Source organism: Corylus avellana, chromosome 2 (assembly GCF_965113065.1).
Source record: "Corylus avellana chromosome 2, dhCorAvel1.hap1.2, whole genome shotgun sequence".
Lineage (NCBI taxonomy): Eukaryota > Viridiplantae > Streptophyta > Magnoliopsida > Fagales > Betulaceae > Corylus > Corylus avellana.
The window spans coordinates 5123882-5145029 of NC_142491.1; the positions used below are offsets into that span (position 1 = coordinate 5123882).

The 21148-nt window shown below is 35.7% G+C and overlaps 3 protein-coding genes across 6 annotated transcripts; 1 reads left to right on the plus strand and 2 right to left on the minus strand.

The window, feature by feature from the left end:
• Positions 1-557: 557 nt before the first annotated feature.
• LOC132167612 (DNA-directed RNA polymerase subunit beta (Protein of unknown function, DUF642)) lies at positions 558-3365 on the plus strand. Its single transcript, XM_059578622.2, has 3 exons — positions 558-883; positions 1417-1914; positions 2670-3365. Exons 1-3 carry the CDS (start codon positions 802-804, stop codon positions 3188-3190), a joined length of 1101 nt encoding a protein of 366 aa, XP_059434605.1. The 5' UTR covers positions 558-801; the 3' UTR covers positions 3191-3365.
• An 883-nt stretch (positions 3366-4248) lies between these two features.
• RLF (reduced lateral root formation) lies at positions 4249-9721 on the minus strand. Of its 4 annotated transcripts, none has more exons than XM_059582505.2 (7): positions 9598-9721; positions 8367-8483; positions 7997-8075; positions 7459-7849; positions 6030-6164; positions 5446-5496; positions 4249-4556 (listed from the first exon to the last, which is right to left on the minus strand). In XM_059582505.2, exons 3-7 carry the CDS (start codon positions 8036-8038, stop codon positions 4480-4482), a joined length of 696 nt encoding a protein of 231 aa, XP_059438488.1. In that variant the 5' UTR covers positions 8039-8075; positions 8367-8483; positions 9598-9721; the 3' UTR covers positions 4249-4479. The 4 variants fall into 4 exon arrangements, with proteins under 4 accessions (XP_059438488.1, XP_059439207.1, XP_059439914.1 ...); XM_059583224.2 differs by having other exon boundaries at positions 7997-8080; XM_059583931.2 differs by lacking the exon at positions 8367-8483.
• A 2472-nt stretch (positions 9722-12193) lies between these two features.
• On the minus strand, positions 12194-16441 carry LOC132173586 (cycloartenol-C-24-methyltransferase-like). Its single transcript, XM_059585110.2, has 14 exons — positions 16027-16441; positions 15609-15732; positions 15116-15182; positions 14589-14662; positions 14417-14501; positions 14266-14321; positions 13806-13860; positions 13624-13671; positions 13409-13492; positions 13177-13293; positions 13026-13109; positions 12814-12939; positions 12612-12709; positions 12194-12448 (listed from the first exon to the last, which is right to left on the minus strand). Exons 1-14 carry the CDS (start codon positions 16439-16441, stop codon positions 12385-12387), a joined length of 1497 nt encoding a protein of 498 aa, XP_059441093.2. The 3' UTR covers positions 12194-12384.
• Between the last annotated feature and the right edge of the window lie 4707 nt (positions 16442-21148).

A 21148-nucleotide genomic window follows, 5' to 3' on the forward strand; every position in this document is an offset into this window, starting at 1 on the left:
AATACTTCTTGATTATAACATTTATTGGAACCATCTAAATGATTTCTTTTTGTAAATTTTGTTTTACAATCTTAATCAATATCGTGTATTTCACTTCAAGTTGTCACAAAAATATTGATTTAAGTGAGGTTTTAATATTCTTGGTCATGTGAGGAAGAATGCATGAGATTCACTATTAAATCATTTATTTAATTAATATATCTTTTTTAATAAGCAAAACTCTATACATAAAATATTTAATTCAAATAAAAAGTAAACAGGAATAAAATCAAGATTCAAATTCATGATTTTTACAGTATTGATATTATGTTAAATTATTAATTATTCTAAAAATTTAAACGAAAGAAAAGAATAAATTTATTTATTTAATAATTTTAATAATGTATATTTTTAAACTTTTAAACCAATAGAGTTAAATTAGAATATAAGAAAATATAACAAATTTAATTATTGAATCAATATTTTATAATCAAAATACTTGTTGCAAAACGGTTGGACTGACCATCTTAACACCTGTCCTCCAGCATCAACGAGCTAATGAAAGGGCCAAATTATCAAGATGTCACTGCCATTAATTATGGAGAAAAAGTGGCTGTTAATAATCTGAGACGAGCAGAGTCAGCAGACAGCTGCAGTGGCGTGGCTTCTCAACGTGATTTCAGCTAAGCGCTTTCTTCATCATTTTCTCAACCCACTTTTTTCTTTTCATTTTCAGTATAAGTATCGGTGCTAGATCTCTCCATCTCTCCCACACAGCCAAAACCCACTTCAGCTCTCTCCTTCTCTCTCTCCCTGGTTCCAATGGCATTGAAAGTCACACTCTTGCTCGCTGCCTGCTTGCTACTGTTCACTGGTCCTGCCTTTGCAGCTACATTCTTGGAGGGTAATGCTTACATCTAACCCCTCCCATTTCTTTATATGTACGGTTGAGCTGGATTTTTGTGCCTGTAACTCTGTTTTGCATTTTACTTGTGGTTTTGTTCAACAAAGTTGATCTATTTTGTTGGGTGTCTTCTTTCCTGGTACTTGTTCTGTCTCTCTCTCGAACCCCATTTGGCTTTTAGTTATGGAGTTTATGGCATTCTGATCTGTTTCACGAAGTTGGACTCTATGTTCTTTCCTGTGCACTCTTTTGGAGTGGCTTTAGAATCTGATCCCGTTTGTTGGGTGTTCACCTTTTGGTCTTCCTCTCTCTCTCTCTCTTTCTCTCTCTCTCTCTCTCTCTCACACACACACACACAAATAGTGTTTGAAAGATTTCCCCTTTTTTTTTTCCTCTCTCTCTCTAGACGCATAGATTTGTCGAAACATTTTCCCTTATGCTCACCTAGGATTCTAGAGAGAGAGAGAAGCTTAAATTTGCAATCTTTCTACTTTCAACACTTACTCATTGGCTGTTGCTTTGCAAATCTACAGGATATCTGGACAATGGCAATTTTGAAGAACAACCAAAACCGACTGACCTCAAGAAAACAGTTCTTGTAGGAAAATACGCACTGCCCAAGTGGGAAATTGATGGCTTGGTGGAGTACATCTCCGGCGGGCCGCAGCCGGGGGGAATGTTCTTCGCCGTGGCTCACGGTGTCCATGCTGTAAGGCTTGGCAATGAGGCCTCAATCTCTCAGACCATAAAAGTCAAACCAGGCTCTCTGTATGCTCTAACATTTGGGGCATCAAGAACATGTGCACAAGAAGAGGTTTTGAGCGTCATAGTGCTTCCTCAGAAAGGAGACCTTCCTTTGCAGACACTCTACAGCAGTAATGGAGGTGACACTTATGCTTGGGGATTCATCCCCACTTCTGATACTGTTACAGTGAAATTCCACAATCCTGGGGTTCAGGAGGATCCTGCTTGTGGACCACTCTTGGACGCAGTTGCTATCAAGGAACTCTTCCCTCCAAGACCCACAAGATGTAAGAGGATAACTAGCCTTATATATCTTTGTTCTGTTCTAGCTATATACCTGGCCTTCCTTAGTTTTTGATCTCTGTTCAAACCTTTCTGCATATTTGGGATTCTTCTGGAATTGTTTAGTACTAGATCTGTGGTATAGGATACTGCCTTTTGTCAAAATATTAGTTTCCTCTGTTCACTATGGTTTGCAAGCTGTGCTTACCATTTGATTTGGTCTGTCTATTTCTATGAGCATGTTTTTGCTGTTTAGGCACTGAGATTGATAGTTATCTCCATGATATGACCTATACCCTATTATCTGTTTGCTTTTTTATCTGCCATTCTGTGGTATGTAGCTAAGTTAATACCTTACAGAGTCTCAAACTGATGGGCTAGAAAAGAACATACTGAGATCTGGAATTGCAGTCCCTGGTCTGAGTCTTACTCTGTTTTATTTGTTTTCATTTGTCTTGTGTTGCACTCCCGTCTCACATTAGGAAGACGAGTAGCCCACGTAAAATGAGTGTATTGTATGTTAAATCTCACATTGGTTTTTAACTAGGCGAAATTGAGTTTATAAGTGATTCTAAGGATCTCTAATGCAACTTGACTAGTCATTTCCCCGAGTCGTTACAAGAAATATCACTGTGATCCGAATTCCACACTTTGCTCTGAACGTTTTACTGTAATTGTATTATTAGTGAGATTTGTGTTTATTGATTTCTATCAATGAACAACTTAGGTTCTTATCATACCTCTAAATGGTTTCTTGCAGATAACTTGGTGAAGAATCCAGGCTTTGAGGAGGGTCCCTATCATCTGGTAAACTCTTCCCATGGCGTTCTCCTTCCTCCGCAACAGGAAGATCGCACGTCCCCGCTTCCCGGCTGGATGATTGAATCCCTTAAAGCTGTGAAATTCATAGACTCGAAGCACTTCAACGTCCCATTCGGACAAGCTGCGGTTGAACTTGTTGCAGGGAGAGAAAGTGCCATTGCCCAAATTCTCAGGACAGTTCCCAACAAATTCTACAATCTCACCTTCTCTGTTGGAGATGCTAAGAACGGTTGCCATGGGTCTATGATGGTTGAAGCATTTGCTGCTCAAGACACCTTGAAAGTTCCCTTCAAATCAGAAGGCAAGGGGAGGTTCAAGACAGTGAGCTTAAGGTTCAAAGCACTGTCAATCAGGACCAGAATCACGTTCTTCAGCTCTTTCTACCATACTAGAATCGATGACTTTGGATCCCTTTGTGGCCCTGTCCTTGATCAAGTTCGGGTTGTCCCTGTAGCTTAGATGCTATTTCTATCATCTACTATTATTTTTTTTTGTTTTCTTGTGGTAGAGATTTGGCAACGGTTATTAGATCCTACTTTTTGTTAATATGACCGTTGATTAGGCTCATGTTCTACTTAAACAAGTTATCTAAACTGTTTGGAGTCTTCAGCTTTATGTTAGTATTGTTCTGCTTCATGTGGTGTCCAATTAGGTATAGAGATTTCCAACAACTTTGCTGTCCAATTTCTCGGCAAGTTATTTAGCAATTTGGGCAATAAATTACTGAAAATCCGAATCCTCATATTAGAAAGTTCTTTAGTGGGAAAATATTGTGTTTGCAAACCACATAGTCATGTCAATTTTTGTTAAAAATGTACGTGAAAATTACATGTCCGTTTAATATTAGGTTGGGGAAATTTTTTTTTATCATCGATAAAGTGCATTTCCTATAAAGGCACATATTTAGTCAAAAAAAAAAAAGTGCCTTTATAAGACAAATGAATGTTATTTAATTAACAAAGTCATAACAAATATTAAAAAGTTGTCATTAACTCCTGCCATAGCTGGGGAAGTAACTCATGCTGCCTAGCAACAAGGAAGACAAACCGATTCCAGAGTTTCAAAACCATTTTGATATGGGGGAACACACCAATAAACCTCAACTACCGCAATTATTGTAGGATTAGGATCCTCTCATTGTTCAGATTAATTTTCACACAGATTTAATATATATGTTTAAATGATGTAGCGTCTTGTATACCATTAAATTGGAAAACAGAATCTTGATTATAAAATGAGTCATCTCCATTTCAAATGGAGAATATCATATTCCATTATTATACACTCTATTGCATTTAAATGTGAAAATGTGCATTCCAACACCATTCCGAGGGACAAAGATCACATCATCTACACCGTTAGATTTAACAATAATAAATGATGTTCGCGAAATGGCTCCTTTCCATTTCAATTCCATTCCACTTGAAATGAAGTTGATCCAATTCCCCATCCCAAAAGCAACTAATAATTCCATGGGCATGTTAGACAATTTCTAAATCATTATTATAGCAGTATAATGAGATATAATGCAGGATTCCATTAAATGCATTGTAGAAAAATACAGGCAGAAGTACAATTATTTCCAAATGGTATGGTAAAGTTACCCCTACCATAAAAAGGGGGTGTCATTCTACTGTGACATAGTTCTCATACACCTTAACTGAAAAAGGCATTTCTGTGCCAATCTGCTGCTAAGAATATAGAGGCGGCCTCGAGTCACTTCGTAGTTACTCCATTATTATCGAACTTCACTTACTATTATCTAAAGTACCCACGAGGCACTTCTCTAGTAAAAATTCATCATTCACCCAAGCATGGTATTTATCTAAAACAAAGGCATTAAGGAATTCTGTCAACCGTAACAATTCTCAATAGCTTAAAAGAAAGATGAAACTTTACTAAGGATCCCCAAACTTTCACCCGTTTTGAAATACTCCCCTTGAACTTCAAAATCTCTTAATTTAGTCTCCTGAACTTTCAATTGCTCTCAATTTGGACCCTTCTGTTAATTTTAGCTGTTAAAAATTCAAAAAAAACCAAAATATCCTTGATTTTTGTTTTTTTTTTTTAAAAAAAAAATCAAAAAACGTTTTAGAAGTTGAAATTTTATACAAAAGTCAGGGGTATAAACGTCATGTGACGTTTAAAATCTGACGAAGGGGTCCAAATTAAAAGCAATTGAAAGTTTATGGACTAAATTGAGAGATTTTGAAGTTCAGGAGGGGTATTTCAAAATGGGTGGAAGTTTGGGAGTCCTTAGTGAAGTTTCTCCTAAAAGAAAAGAAGATGCAAACTCTGAGTTAAGAACCAACCCCCCTCCTTAGAAGAAGAAAAAACGAGCAAAGAGAAGAAGAAGAAGAAGCATCATGCTCCTAAAAGCATTTGAGTAAATGATTTTGGGCCATTTGCAAGAGCAATATTTCCAATAATATTTTAAATTAAAAAAAAAAAAATCTAAAATATAAAGAATGCCAAAATGAATCGGCATAAACTCATCTCATCATCCTAGGTTATGTCTTGTGACTATCCCTTTTAACTGAGCTTCACAGGTAAAACACACGGAAAAGAAGGTTCTTTTAGAAAGGTCCAAATCATGAAAGCTAAAAACCAAAGGGTAGAATGGAGTAAACTTTTCCGAGGTCAAAGAAAACCACTAATATTCAGGCATGACCTAAAGAAACCACTGAAAGTAGGAAAATTCAAGAAAAGGATACTAAATAAGGATGTACAGTCTTTTCCCACTGCCTTCATCAGCATATCAACACCTGAAAAAGGAAATTTCGTCAAAGAGGAGCAATAGACTCTCGACCATATTTTACCACATTAGCCATGAATGGACTTTGGATAAAATTGGCAATAACAAAGACACCATCAAGTAGTCTTTCAGGGGAATATACAATTCTGTCACTAAACACTGTTACAGTGATAACATTACCTATCTGAACAGATAGCATCATCAAATAATGCAAGTTAGAGATTGGGGATCCTAGAGAGCATCAGAAAGGTTCAACTGGTTTGAGAATTACAGCACAACATTGCTTTGCCTTTCTATATTAATGAACCTAGGTCATTGATAGGCTCTGAATATATGCAACCTTCAACAAAATTAAAGTTCCTCAAAAATAGAGAATCTGCTCACTGTTGATATGGAACTTGTGTTTGTGCATGCACAGAGAGTATACAAGTTTGAATGCAGACAATGTGCAACTAACTCACCACACACAACATGCTTAATGAATAAACGAGAATTTGGTCACTGAAGACATGAAACTCGAGCACATTAGGATCATTTCCATACCTCCGGGATGAAATCTCATGTATGGAGATATATTGTACACACGACCCTTTAAAACAGTCCACATGGAACCTTCTTTCTGATGTTGTTTAACCTCATTCATAGAAATAAGCCTCTTATTTGACTGTCCCTTTAGTCCTGGAATCAAGAAGCTCACAGTGAGTAAGCATTAGAATTAACATGCATAAGAAATTACAACAAATTGAACTCCCCTTATGAGCTCATGCATTATAACTGAGGACCAATTTAATTACTAAACATTATAATCATCTGTAAGTGTCCCCACTAGTTTATGTAGAAAGTTCACAATATGGGTAAAATAGATGCAAAAGCAACCCTTGCCAAACCCAACACCATCTACCTGCAAGCAACGGAGTTTTTTTTGTTTTATACCATAAGTGCCATATTTGGCAGACACCACAAAGAAGAGGGAGAGCAAGCCCCACATGACTATGGAATAGAATCAAAAGATTATGAACCAAAATGATGGGATTTGTTTTGGACATGATGTTTATATAAGTGTGCTGGTAAAATGAAAACTGGAAATGGAGATGCATCAAAAGTTAAAAGCATTTTTTTTTAATAAGTAATTGAGATATCATTAAAAGTGTAAGGCGCCTTAGATATGCATGAAGTATACTAGAGAAAATACCTAGCTACTTGAACATCTTAAAAAAGCAATTGTTTAGGTGCAAAAATATGTCTATTAAATGTTTTATCACTAGTAAAAGTCTGATTTTTTTTTCAAGGCAAGAAAGAGAGAAGGAATTCAAGCTCAAATGAAGGGTTAAAACCAAGTCCCCCAATAAAACTTAAACTAAGACAGTTGGCATAAAGATCTAGTTGAGATATATTCTAAGAGGAAATGCTTTTTTTGCCAAGATGTAAGAAACTAGACAAGACGACGTAAGTCCCAACTGCCAAGGTATCAAGCATGGGTTCCTAATCCCTTTTTCTCTTCTTCTTTCTGCATTTCTTATTCAATCTGTGTATGCACATTCTATTCTACACTTTTTTTTCGATGGGTAATCAACACAAAAGATCATAACAGCAGGCCTTAAAACTTTGATTCAGCTTCCAAACCTACTTTATCAAACCTACGCTTTCTTCCATCGTTCTCACTGCCTCTCCTTCAGGACAGCCCTAAGCTTGAAATTCTCAAGGCTGTCATACATTATTGAGCCCCTCAAAACTACACACTAAGGCATAATCTTGGCCATTGCTTTCCCACCCACACCAGCCCCCCCCCCCCCCCCCCCCCTTCAAAAAACAAAAAGTTAAGAGAGAAGTAGATTATATGTAAACCATAATAAGTAGAATCAAAGCACATTCAAGGGAAACTCAAGAGAAAAATTGCAAAAAGAACCAAGGAAAGGAATACAGTGTTAAAGTCTGAAGCAGGTTCACCAAGAAATATATACCCATCCAATACCTGCAAGGTCAGGATGAGTTCGAGTAAGCTTAAGCCAGTCCATTTGGCTATATCCTTTCTCAAAAGGAACCTTTGCTCGAGGTGCTGGCTTCCTTGCAACAGTCTGTTCCTGAACTTTGTTGACTGAATCTTGAACATCTCCTGAAGCTACTGGTCTTGACAATTCCGTCGACTGTTTTGGAGAGGACATATCAATAACATTGAAAGACAAAGAACCAACTGTGCCCTGCTTCTTAAGGGTGGTATTATTTGGCACTTCTTCATTCCACAGAAGACCGCTATTCTGACTACTATCACTGCCATTTGAGAATTCGTCTTCTATCCTGATACCACCAATGTCTGACACAAGCTTCTTTGTCTCATGACCTTCTTGGTCGACTAGTAAGCTAACCTAAATTTATAACCATAAACCATATACTTAGATAAAATTGTTGAGTATGAAAAGCACCCAGATACAAAAATCTCAATATACTTGATAAATTTGTGCTAACTCAAAAAGATAATAAAGCTATGACTTCATCAAATGAAATGTAAATACCAAACTTGGCTGACAAAACGTGAAGTCATCGTCATTGTCCATCTTAAGCAGAATGCAGTTTCCAATTGCTTCAAGCAATCTGTCCTGTGCAAATATAAAATTATTAACAACTGTTCTGTGCCACCAGCTGCATTTTTTATTAACACATACAAAAATTAGCAAATGAATGACCACGTATCTAGCGATGTCCAACATGCCTATTAACTATAGTTTTGACAGCTGGAGCAAAAAGAAACATAAACTAAGTTGATCACAAATAACAACCTACTTGGGTTGCTGACACTCCATTTATTAAGTAGTTCTACATCTTATATCACAACACATAATCTTCTCTCCAACTTCCAACATCCATTTTAGGCAAATAACTCACAGTGCTTAACTTCAGCTCCAACTTCTGGACATCTATTCAAAGTTTGAGCAGCTAAGTCACTATTCTTAACTTCCACTCCAGATTTTCAAATCCATTCCAAGTTGAGCAAGTACCACCCTACACATAATGTGAACCCCACATTTCAAAAACCCACCCTATTTCAATTAAATGACTTACTGCAAAAAATCGACCCCAAGTTATCAAAATCCATTAAAAGTTCAAGCCTTCCCAAAATTTTATGTATGAATTTTTCTTTGGACAAGAGGAAACAAAACTATCCAATTACTTGAACCTAATATTAGCACTAAGCTAAGGCAAATTCTCGAAGTTTTCAAAATCCAAAGCATAATTAAACATATGCAATACAAAATGTAATCTTCTTTCCCTCTCCTCAATATATTATTCTCAGCAACCAAACAGATTATGAACATCTAGATTCAAAAGAATTCTCCCTAAATAATAAATTACACTCATTCTTCAAGTGATTACAGTAAAAGAAACTATAATCATTACAAAATAACCAACAAATTTCACGCAAAATCAAGTCTATCATAAAAATACAAAGTTATTAACCTAAAGCGTACAAATTTAGCCACCAAACTCAAAATTTTCAGGAACAAAAAAAGCATAAAACATATGATCCAAAATGAAAGTCTTTTCCTCTCCTCAATTTTCTAAGCAACCAAACAGATTATCAGCATCTACATTCAAAATAATTATTCCTTCATTAATAACTATACTCATTCTTCAAGTAATTACAGTGAAAGAATAATAATCATCACAAAATAACATAACATATTTCACGAAAAAATAAAATCCATCATAATAACACCAAAATATTAACCTAAAGAATCGAAACACAATCACAAACCGCAAAGTTCTCAAAAAAAAAATCAGTTCCAAAGCGTAATCGTCTATTCCTCTCCTCAATTTTCTCAGTAACCCAACAAATCAACATCTATGCCCAGCATAATTCTTTCTTTCAATTCATCCAAAAAAGAAACATTATTCTTTCTATGCATTAGAAACTACACTCTCTCTTCAACTAAATACAGTGAAAGAAAACAATATTATCAACCTCAATATTGTAAACAGATCACAAAATGAGCGAATAAAGAATCTTAGAGTTTCTTCGCACACAAAATGGAAAATTTCAAGTATTCCGAATTTTATGACTTTCTTTTTCTCTTCAACCAAACAGAGATGAGCAGAGAGATATTGAGAAACGTACCGGAAAGTAGAGATAGATCGTCCGCCGATCTCTGATCCAGTCGGGTCGGGTTCTGGTAAAGACTAGTTGGCGCGTTTTGCTATTGATCTTGTTCAACTCTGGTGGGCTGTGATGGAAATTTTGAGTGAACCAGTTAAGTTTTGCCATGTCAGCGGAATGGGGCCGGTCAAAGTGGACACAACACAAGCATTGAGAATTGAGAAATGCAAGAAGCCTGTTTGTTTGCTTGTTTTGAAAACAACAAAACGTGTTTTTATGTTGTTGATGTGCGTTTTGGTATACCATTTTAAAAATCCAAAACAAGTGAAATCTAGATAAAAAAGAAATCTAGATAAAAATAAAAAAAATAAATAAAGGTGTTAAAACTCACGTACCAAAAAACATTTAACCCTATTTTTTAGGAGTTAAATAGCGGTTGCGGTTAGCGGTTAGTGGCTAAAACCGCTAACCGCAACCGCCTAGGCGGTTAGTAAATTTTACTAACCGCCTCCGCTAACCGGGTAGCGGTTAATCGCTTTAGAATAACCGTTTTTTTTCTAACCGCTTTTTTTGGGCTTTTTTCTTTGGGCCGATTTTGGACCGGGTTTGGGCCGGTTTTGGGCTCACTTTAAACATTTTTTTTCTCATTTTAAACATTTTTTTTTTCCCTTTCCATGGCCATTTTAGCATTAAAAATTGCTATATACCAAAATCTTGTTGGCCACCTTCTACAAATCTACACATCATATAATATACAAATAAAATTACAACAAAATCATCACTTCACTTGTAGTCTTATACATAAACTCACAAGCAAGTTCATAAACTCACACATAGAAATAAAATAAAACACAAACAAATTCATAAACTCACAAGCAACCAAAAAAACCAACATATATGGTTAAACTTGAAGCTTGAGGCTCATTTCAATCAATCAAAAAAAGTTCATAAACTCACAACTTATTGTTATTATATATATATAATATATAAATATATATTATATTTAAAAAAAAACGGTTAGCGGGTAGCGGTTAGCGGTTAGCGGATTTCCAAAACCCACTAACCGCTAACCGCAACCGCCTAGGCGGTTAGCGGTTTTTACTAACCGCTTTCAAAGCGGTTAGGCGGTTAGGCGGTTGGCGGTTAACGGTTATAGCGGTTAGCGGTTAGCGGTTGCGGTTAGGCGGTTTTAAATTTCACCCCTACTATTTTTTGTTTGATTTCAAGAAATATTTTTGCAATTAAGAACATAATCTGCCGAAGAACCTTTTAGAATTGTTACTTCTTATATATAATATCAACGTATTTCTTCGACTCAGAGTAAGTTTGAACAAATTAAGATATACCAAAAAAAATTTAAATTTCAATTTAAATTTCAAGAAATTAAAATCACTAGACAATGATAGTTTGCAACCAAAAAAAAAAAAAGTCTTAATCTTGAAGGTTTTCTAAAAGTACATGATATCTAATTATCTATTATGATTTTGATGGTTTAGATTTATTTAAGAACGAAAAGTTTTAAAATAAATTTTACAAATAGAAGAAAGTGCTCAAGTTGACATATTAAATTATAAGGATAAATGCAAAATCAATCCATATGGTTGGCTTAAGTTACAAATCGCTCCCTAGTTATTAGACAGAGCTCAGAGTGGGAGAGGGAGTCCTCCTTCCCCCTCCTTTTCCCAGCTCCACCGTAAATTGACCGGGACGTGTGCGTCAATGGTCCTCGAGGTGCATTCTAACAACAGACCAGTAGATTGACTGCTACCTCTCTTGGATTTGGTGGATTGTGTGATAGTGTTGGGTTTTTGTTGTTTTTTGGTTATTGTACTTTCGTTGTTTTTAAATAAGATTGTCTTCTCTTTATATTTGCTTTCAGGAGTGATCTATGATGTGAAGTTTTAGTCCTTTTCACGAATTCTTTAGAATAACGGAATTGGTTTTCAGTCGGTATTTTGTTTTCTTCTAATTCATTTCTGAGAGCAAACCATAGATCAATGGTGGAAGAGTTATCATGCATACAGAAGAATTGTCACTATGGTAGAGGTAGCGAATGAGATTGTGTTTGGTAAAACACTAGAACAGAGATCAAAAAGTCAGGAAATCAATAACTTGGCAGCAAAGATAGACGTAATTTGCTGGAATTTGCTGTAGATCTGAAAACGGATTGGGATGTTAACATTTCATAGCTATTGTCTTGTTATAACCCGAGTGGCTATTGTGTGTGTCATAAATAGTGTTTGGATTCTGAAGATTCCAAATTATATATTTGATATTGTATGGAGCATTTTGCCCCATTTGATTATTATATTAATGAAGTGATAACTAATTCAAAAAAAAAAAAAAAAAGTTACAAATCCCTCTTTGTGGTATAAAAAATAATTCAGAGGTCCTCGGAGTAGGCCAAAATAATAATTTAGTAATATACAACATATACGTTTAATTAAAAAGAAAAAAGAAGCTAAAAAAGAAACATGCATACAAATCCCAACAAGGCACCCTTCCCTTTCTCCCCTTGCAATTCCCAAAAAAAAAAAAAAAAAAAAAAAAAATCCCAGTCAAGGCAGAGAAAAAAATTTATTTATTAGATAAATAAAAAGAGCCAAAGTCCCAATGTAGCAGAAGGGTACAACAGCTAGTGCTCAAGCCAAAGGAGGTGTACAAATGAACCCAGAGGAAACTAAACACAGACAAACAACTTTCAATTGGAAACCAAGATCACAAAGTCAACCAGCATGGTAAAAACCCAATCCTAACATACATTTCAACCTGTCAGAATCCCAGGTTAATTAGTCTACATTGAGATGTTCACTGATTGTCTGAAAGCGGCTTCCGGGCCAAGAAGAAATATATTGGTGTGAAAATCTCTTTCCTGAAAGACAGTAATATAATTATGTGAGAAAGAAAAAAACTGTGATTCAACTCCTACAAGGAAAGAATTTCAAAGGCTCTCTTTTTTATTTACCCATTTCTTTCACTTATCATTGTAAGAGTGGGTGGAATTAGAGAATAAGTATTGCAGAGGGAGCACTCACTTTCCACCTTCAACTAGCCCTTCTGCAGCCTGCTCTAGAAAGATTTGAACACGTTGGCTTCCCTTTGGGGCAATTCCCACAAATTCCATGGCCTTGACCTACCAAAATGAGAACTCAGCTCTAAATCAACTGCCTTTCCAGAGTTGAACAAGTATGAATAATTCTTTCAAATCTTGAAGAATTTCAATGAAACAAATCTTACCATGTTTCTTGTAATGAAACGCCCAGCATGAGTTAGACGGAAACTACTCAGTGAGAAGTGACTTTTATCAAAAGGCAAGTACCAAGGGAGAGGTGAGTCCACAGCAAGATCTTTCTCCCATATCACCTTTGTGCAGAATAAATAAATAAGTTGAAACTTGTGCCAATAACAAACCGAGATTCGTAAAAAACAGAACAACAACTTGCAGTCACCTCAAAACCTGCTTGTTTGAGAGCTTCAAGGCATTTTCCTGTCAACCTGATGTCAGGAAGGCCATCACCAATCTCGATTTCTGCCTGCACCAATGAAACTTTGTTACATTGAAACGATAAAATAATCATGCTTAATTCAAGCATATCTTACCTTTATTTTTTGATGTTCTCGGTTATTGGGATCGAAAGAATCAGTCATGCACCACTCATATGCAGCAAAACAATGGCCAGGCTTTAGTACTCTATATATTTCTTTGTAGCATCCATACTATACAGATCACAAGCAAAGGTTAAACCAATATGAACCAAAAGAGGAAAGAAAAAGAAAAGAAAAAGTGGAACATGATTTGCTATCCTAGCTGATTAGAATTTGGAATACATACTGCATCGGGTGCATGACAAGTAGAAGCAATTGCATATACTGCATCATAAGTATTGTCAGGAAATGGCATTTTCATGAAGTCAGCCTGCATCATCAAGACTTCATATTAATCTCATTACTACTGAGGCGTCTATCACAAAAAACCCTTTTTGTTATATCATAAAAGGTTTGTTTCCAAATCTCATTACTACTTTCACACCATAAACATGAACCAACCTTCACAAAATCGCAGGTTTTGTCCACTCCAGCAATGCGGTTTAGTTCCTGTGGAGCAACAGCAGCTTGCACGTGTCATTGCCATTTTGATATTTTTAGCACTTCAGTCTATTATAAATTCTAGATGCGTTTGGTTTTTATATCAGTGAGTGAGAGACCATGCTATATATATACGTACGTACCTTTCCCCTTGCTATCTGATATTCATTGTTGTTCAACCCCGTTACTGATGCTGAGCTGTAACAAATCACCATTGCATATATACATAGCTAAAGAGTCCTTCCTCAAGAGAAAGTTCAATAAATATACAATCCTAGCTAGGCTAGCACTTGTGTTTTCTCTTTCTCAAAAATCTCATTATTACTTTAGCAATTCAATAATACTTTCAATATTCACCCAGAACCACAAACCACAAACCATGCACAAAGCAATCTAATGTCAATGTTCATGTGAAACTTCCGATTCTTTCGAAACTTCTGATTTTTTTCGAAACTTCGCCCTCCGGACTCATACATTTGTAATCATAAGTGAGAGGACATAAATTTCAATGAAACAAATCTTACCATGTTTCTTGTTTAATCAATGGTAGAAACTAAAAGGAGAGAAAGTCGATGGGAGGGGTGGGTTGGGGGAGAGATTAACCTGAATCTGGAAATTTCTCTAAGTGGTCCACCAATTCCACATCCAACATCCAACACCTATTAATATTATATATGTCAAACTAAAATCTCAATTATTCGAATGGTAAATCTCTAAATTGTCAGCTTCCCCATGTTCCACAAAAGGAACAAACCTTCTGTTCTGGCTTCAGGCATAGTTGTAGAGCAATGAAGTGCTGATTTCGCTTGAGGCTCTCTCGAAGAGACTCCCCTTTCCATCTTTAGGAACAAAAATTATGCACATGATTAGTTATAATCTGCAAATGTAGGCCAAAAGGAATTGTACTGCATTTCTTCAAAGGCTACCTGGGTGCAAAATGGAAAGACTCCCCCCAGCCATACTCATAAAAGCTAGTAACAAGATCATAGTATTTATTAACCTGAAATCCACAAGAGATGGTTCAATTTTATTCTTCAGACAGGTAGCAGAGTAGATCCGGCATCCAAATAGAAATTCTACAGCTGGTTCCTCACTTTTGTTGGATATTTAATTACTCTCTCCCACAAATGGGTTAGATGCGAAAAATAAGAAGAAACGCAGAATAAACAAAGATCAGTCCATCACAAAAGGACACACTACGTGATTCACCACTAAAAACTACGTTAATCAATGAATGAGATGGACAAAAAAAAGATCAAGCACAAGAACTACCAACCTTGCTAACACAGAAAAAACCTCATAAATAAATATATATATAAATTTACAATAGATCGAGGCTTTCTCATTCTACTCACCATGATTTAGAAACCAAATACCAAACAGATTATTATAGTAAATTCCAAAGACAGTAACACACTGATAAAAAGATTGTTAATGACAGAACAGCACTCACCATGTCAGTGTAGTTAGCTTTTCTCTCTTCCTCGTCACCACCATAATAGCTATGATACTTCTCATACCTGAATTGTCAAACCAAAACTTTTACTACAAAAACCATTTGACATGCTACGAGGGTTTAGGAAAAAAAACAAAAGATGAGGTAGTATGTTTAAAATTTTCACTTATTTTCTTTCATCACTTATAATATTTTCTTTCTTGGTTCTGTCATTGAGAATTAGGATAGGAAAGTATATGTATATATATATAGAAAGAAATCTTTGATGGGAGCAGTAGCAGTGATAACATTACGCTGATGATGATGAGCAGTGGGAAGAGGAGCATTAAAATCAGAAGCAGAAGGAGAAAGAGATCCACCTTCGTCATCCGTCGGAGGATGATTTCTAGTAGAGTTAAAAGCAGAAGAAACTTGAGAATCGGTAGAAATTCTTTTGAGTTTCAAATCAGGGTTAACAGCAGGATAAAGAGGAGGAGGAGCGTTAAGAGACTCATCCACATCCTTATCACGACGTCGGAGTACTTCTAAGGTTGTAGAACCCGCAAAAGAATTCCTTCGTTCGTTAACCAACAGAGGTCTTTCAAACAGAGGTCTTTCGATTCTGTTAGAAAGTCCTAAATCAGAAAAATTGATTTTAACAGATCCATCCATGTATTGTTGGATGTAATCAAGATTAGAGGCATTATTCACTACTCGAGAAGGTTTTGCAACACCTTCCAAAAACCACTCGATGGGGAGGTCAATTTCATTCCATCGAATCATCTTTGGAGTTTTGATATTAGCATTCTGAGTAGAACTTTGAATTAACAAAGTAGATTCACCTGGATTCTTGATCACAGCTTGTGGATCTAGATTTGTTTTCATCAATTTGTAATAAATACGGTAGATAATAGCAAGGGGTCTGCTACCTTCTTCCATATTATAACCAGATGCCAAAATATTAAGCGTCAAAGCTTTCAAAATATGAACATCATTCAAGGCAAGAGAAATATTAGGGAAAACATCAAAATGGACAAGGCCATTAAACAGAGAAGACTGAATCATGCCAAGAATACTGGTTTTGAAATCAACAAATCTTGCGTCACGCAAACATAACAAAACAGAAGCATTAATACCAAGTCGAGTCAAAGGCTTGACAGCAACTTGAACAGAACCAATATGCAAGAATTTGTAACTTCTAGCAAGAGCATCATTGACAAATTTTTTATTGAACAAGGTAATAGTTTGATTATTACCCATTGTGGCAAATGTTTGTTCAACAGTTTTTGACAGAATATTCAGATCTAAAGACAGATTTAGACCAAGAAGTAGTATAAACATCATTGTTAGAAAGCTTGGGAATATTCCATTTATCAAAAATAAAATTATTATCACTTTCGATAGAAAATTGTTCAGAATTAACCACGTCAAGTGGTAAACTGGAATTAGAGCTAACAGAAGAATTAGATCTCCACATTTTGACACACAAACTAAACTCAAAATCACTCACTGGGCAAAGTCTTAGAGGAGGTATGTGTAGATAGTTTTGCGTCTAAGAAGGACATACTTAGGAAGTTTGCCTTGTGAGTGAGTACCTAGGATGAGTTCCTCTAAGACTTTGCCTAGTGAGTGATTTTGAGAAACCTTTCCTCAAATTGTAAATCAAGAGGAGTGGGTTTTGAATAAAATGGAACCAGGCATTCACATAGTCATAATAAGAACAGGGATGTGAGAGCCCCAATCATCGACAGAGATGAAATTGACAAAATATGCAATGGTACCAACAATCATTTGGGGATTGTTATGTTTGGGTATAGGTCGGAAACGGACATATTTTGTTTGGATCAAAATATCAGTAAAAAATGACAAATCTTTCAAAGGATGTTCAGGGATCCAATGAAAATGACAAGGAAAGTAAGAATGAGCTAGTTGCTCTGGGGTTTGGGAAAGATCTTCAGAAGAGAATAGATATTGAGAAAAGGGGAGAGTAATCCAAGGGAAGGAGATATTGACAGGAGGACTATGTTCCTTCGGAGGAGCCATAGCACCAGGCTTAGAGAACTGACAAAAAGTAGAAGTATTTGACTGGGAAACTTGAGGGTGAGTTTGGGGAGGTTTTGAGAATTGAGCAGCCAAGGAACTCATCCTAGGTACTCACTCACAAGACAAACTTCCTAAGTATGTCCTTCCTAGACGTAAAACTATCCACACATACCCTTGGACGCGAAATAGTTGAAACAAGAACTATTCACACACACCCTTGGCCAACACTCAGTTCCTTCTTCACGCCCTAGACACCAACCCAGGCTTAAAGCGGGACTTATAGATACCTCGCAAACTGACTAGACGGGGTGGTGCACTACCGTTCCTTACAACCACAACTGACGGGGTGGTGGACTACCATTCCACAACTAGAATCTCAACACAGAGAAAGGTTAACAGGGAGTAAATGAAAAGGAGAAGAACAAGACTATACTCAGGGGGTTCAAGAGAGAGCAGGGTGTACATCAAGTAGCAAAGAGATCAGAACTCTTATGGCTCTGATACCAAAACGGAGTGTGGGGGGGGGGGGGGGGGGAGGAAGCGCAGTATGCATATAGATGCAGGGAGTAGGGGAGAGTGATGTACAATGCATAAGATAATTTAAAACAAAGCAGTAAAACTAGCCATGAGGCGGTAATGACAGTTATATAATCAAAATAAAGAACTGAAATTAAAGACAGTAAAGATAGATAAGGAGTTTGATAAACAAAGTTTGATATAAGCTGAAATCGTTACAGATTTAGATAAGGCTTACAAAAGTAAGTGATAGTGCTTATTGAAGTAAGTGACAGAGAAGGAGAGGATATAAGAACAGGGGAATGGCTAGAGAGCAAAGGAGCTTCAAAAGATGAAGGTCTTTGGTAAATTGCTTCTTGGATACAATTTAAATCAGCACCAGAATCAATCAAAGCAATAACATCAAGGGTAAAATCAGGGGAAACAATGATATGCACTTTAGAATGCCATTTGGGAGGAATCACTTTGCTGATCAAATTGACAAAATTGACATTATCAGAAACATGTATTTGTTTATTCCTTTTTATCTCAACCATATCTTTCCTAATGTTATTAATCTCATGTTGCAAGTCTGAGACTATAACTACTTTGGATTTTTGTTTTAAAACTTTTCCCAAAGTATTTTTAGGAGAGATTATAGTATTATCTTGTTCGTCAGATTTAGTCAGAACAGAACAAGTGCTAATACTATCATGGCCAAAATTATCAGGAAAGGCTGACTTAGGATGAAAATTCTTTGTAGGACTGAATGATCTGGATCCGTCAAAGATCCTTTGGAGTTTTGGCTCCATTTCAATCTTACCAAAGTTTTGTTCAAGGATTCTAATATCAGAATCAGTAGAATCCTGAGAAGAAGTTTCTGAATTAGAAGAGGAAACTTTTGGATCAGAAGAGAGAGAGGGAATTTTCTCTTCGATACGGTCCAATTGTTGTCCTAAAATATGAAGAGAGTGGGCACAAAAATTGTTTTGTTCGATAATTTTCCTATCGTTATTTATAGGGTCCTTATCATGGGTTTTGAAAGGGGAACATTTAACAACAATTTTGTTGACATCAAGAAGAGTATTTTCAAGAGGAGAATGAGAAGATTTGACAACAGATTTATCTTCTTTGGTAAAATTCTTTTTGACAACATTCAAAACATTATCGATAGGGAAATGTTTTTGAAGATAATCAAAAAACAAGATATGTTTTTGGGACTTAATCATCATCTCGGCCCATTTGACCTTAATGAGATTTTGTTCCTTTTCTGAATATTTGGCACGGTAAGCATGCCGTAAAGCACGATTTTCAGAAGATTTAAAATCTTTGTTCAAAGCAGGCCAATCAATGATAGAAAATAAATCTTTGATGGGAGCAGTAGCAGTGATAACATTACACTAATGATGATGAGTAATGGGAAGAGGAGCATTAAAATTAGAAGTAGAAGGAGAAAGAGATCCACCTTCGTCATCCGTCGGAGGATGATTTCTAGTAGAGTAAAAAACAGAAGAAACTTGGGAATCGGTAGAAATTCATTTGAGTTTCAAATCAGGGTTAACAACAGGATAAAGAGGCAGAGGAGCGTTAAGAGACTCATCCACATCCTTATCACGACGTCGGAATCCTTCTGAGGTTGTAGAACCCGCAAAAGAATTCCTTCGTTCGTTAACCAACAGAGGTCTTTCGATTCTGTTAGAAAGTCCTAAATCAAAAAAATTGATTTTAACAGATCGATCCATGTATTGTTGGATGTAATCAAGATTAGAGGCATCATTCACTACTCGAGAAGGTTTTGCAACACCTTCCAAAAACCACTCGTTGGGGAGGTCAATCTCATTCGATCGAATCATCTTTGGAGTTTTGATATTAACATTCTGAGTAGAACTTTGAATTAACAAAGTAGATTCACCTGGATTCTTGATCACAGCTTGTGGATCTAGATTTGATATATATATATATATATATATATATATATATATATATATATATATATATATAATATAATATTTTAAATAGGAAAGTAAAAGTAAATAGCTAAAATGTTGAGCCGGATATAGGTGATTTGAAAAAGTTGATTGTTAAAATAGAAAAATGTGTTTTTTAGCTAAATTTTAACTAAATATTTGTTGAGCCGGATGTGAGTGCTCGAAGACAAGAGTGCAACGTTCACTGTTCTTTTCAAAAGTTTGTGATTGACTAAAATGATGGAGGCCACGAAACTCCAGCTCTTTTGGTAAAGAGAGATCTTGTGGTTCATATTTTAATTGAATATAATATATCATTGTAGTTACTTGAAATTACGGAAAACAATAATTTTAGACAGAGACGGAGTTAGGAGGGGGACCGGTAGTGGCCTTGGTCCCCCCTTCCCCCCAAATTACAAGAAAAAAAAAATTAAGGTAACTTACAAAAGTCAAAAAAAGCAACTCATTAAGTTGCTACATATTAAAGCCTAAAATAGATGCCCTTAACTTGCTTACTAAAAGTTAATAAAAATTGTTCTAACAATTATAGCACTTAATACTATGGTTACAAAGTCCACAAAGGTGGCTAGCACTCAAGAAGTAAAACTAAAAATCATAAAGTCTAATAAGGTTGTTGCCTAACAAATATTTTTTTGACTTTTAAGGGATGCATAATTTACTAAGCTAATTAAAGTAAAAGAATGCTGCGCCGAAATGCTATAATTAATTAGAAGGAAACGTGTACAATCTTCTTCCATGCTTTCTTTGAATTTGCATTTTTATTTGCACTTCCAACAGGTGAGGTGGCTTCATAGGGAGAAAGTAGTGGTTTGTAATGGTTTCTAATTTTACTCATTTTCCTCTTCACAATTTGTGAGTATTTTGTAAGAATTTGATGATCATATTTTGTGAAGCGGCTAACGAAGATACAGATGAGGGAGGGTTATGCATGGGGTAAAATTTTGGGGATATGACATGGACTGATGATTGACGTGTAATATTAGATGGCGTCGTAAAATTATGTGAAAAATCATAATTATCATTTTTGAAAGTCAGAAATTAATAATAACACATGTCGTGTTTTTATTGGGTATGACGTGGTAAAGTGACAAATTTTGTTAAGTTACTTAACGAAAATTGATTTCATTGAGTAAACTGTTATTTTTGCATGCCTTGAGGATCTATAAATTATTTTGTATATCACAGTGAGTGATTTGTAATTTAGTCCAACTATAGGCATCTATAAATTATTTGTTATACTGATGGAGTGATTTGTAATTTAGGCTAACCATAGTGACTAATTTTGCATTTATCTCGTTAAAATATAATCAGGATTTAAAATTACTGCATTTAATTGTGTACATAATCTTACATTATTTAATATTTTAAAAAATGTGCCAACATTAACATCATGGACACTGTTAAGTGAAATGGAGAAGATTCTATTTTGCAGGTGAAAGACTTGCAAATAAAAATCAGTTGTAGAATTTTAGGATTCATTCAGTATGGAAGCCAAATAGGATCCTCTCCAATTCATTTGAATTGG

Excerpts from the sequence above, each read along its gene's own strand:
- LOC132167612 (XM_059578622.2), top strand. The coding sequence starts at position 802 with ATGGCATTGAAAGTCACACTCTTGCTCGCTGCCTGCTTGCTACTGTTC. Across the intron at positions 884-1,416 it reads TGCAGCTACATTCTTGGAGG|GATATCTGGACAATGGCAAT; the intron begins GTAATGCTTACA and ends GCAAATCTACAG. Across the intron at positions 1,915-2,669 it reads CCCTCCAAGACCCACAAGAT|ATAACTTGGTGAAGAATCCA; the intron begins GTAAGAGGATAA and ends GGTTTCTTGCAG.
- RLF (XM_059583931.2), bottom strand. The coding sequence starts at position 8,038 with ATGGACAATGACGATGACTTCACGTTTTGTCAGCCAAGTTTG. Across the intron at positions 6,165-7,458 it reads AACTCATCCTGACCTTGCAG|GACTAAAGGGACAGTCAAAT; the intron begins GTATTGGATGGG and ends TCTTGATTCCAG. Across the intron at positions 5,497-6,029 it reads CATGAGATTTCATCCCGGAG|GTGTTGATATGCTGATGAAG; the intron begins GTATGGAAATGA and ends TTCCTTTTTCAG.
- LOC132173586 (XM_059585110.2), bottom strand. The coding sequence starts at position 16,441 with ATGATGTTTATACTACTTCTTGGTCTAAATCTGTCTTTAGATCTGAAT. Across the intron at positions 15,733-16,026 it reads TGGTTATAATATGGAAGAAG|GACTTTCTAACAGAATCGAA; the intron begins GTAGCAGACCCC and ends TTTCTGATTTAG. Across the intron at positions 15,183-15,608 it reads CGTGATAAGGATGTGGATGA|GTATGAGAAGTATCATAGCT; the intron begins GTCTCTTAACGC and ends TTGACAATTCAG.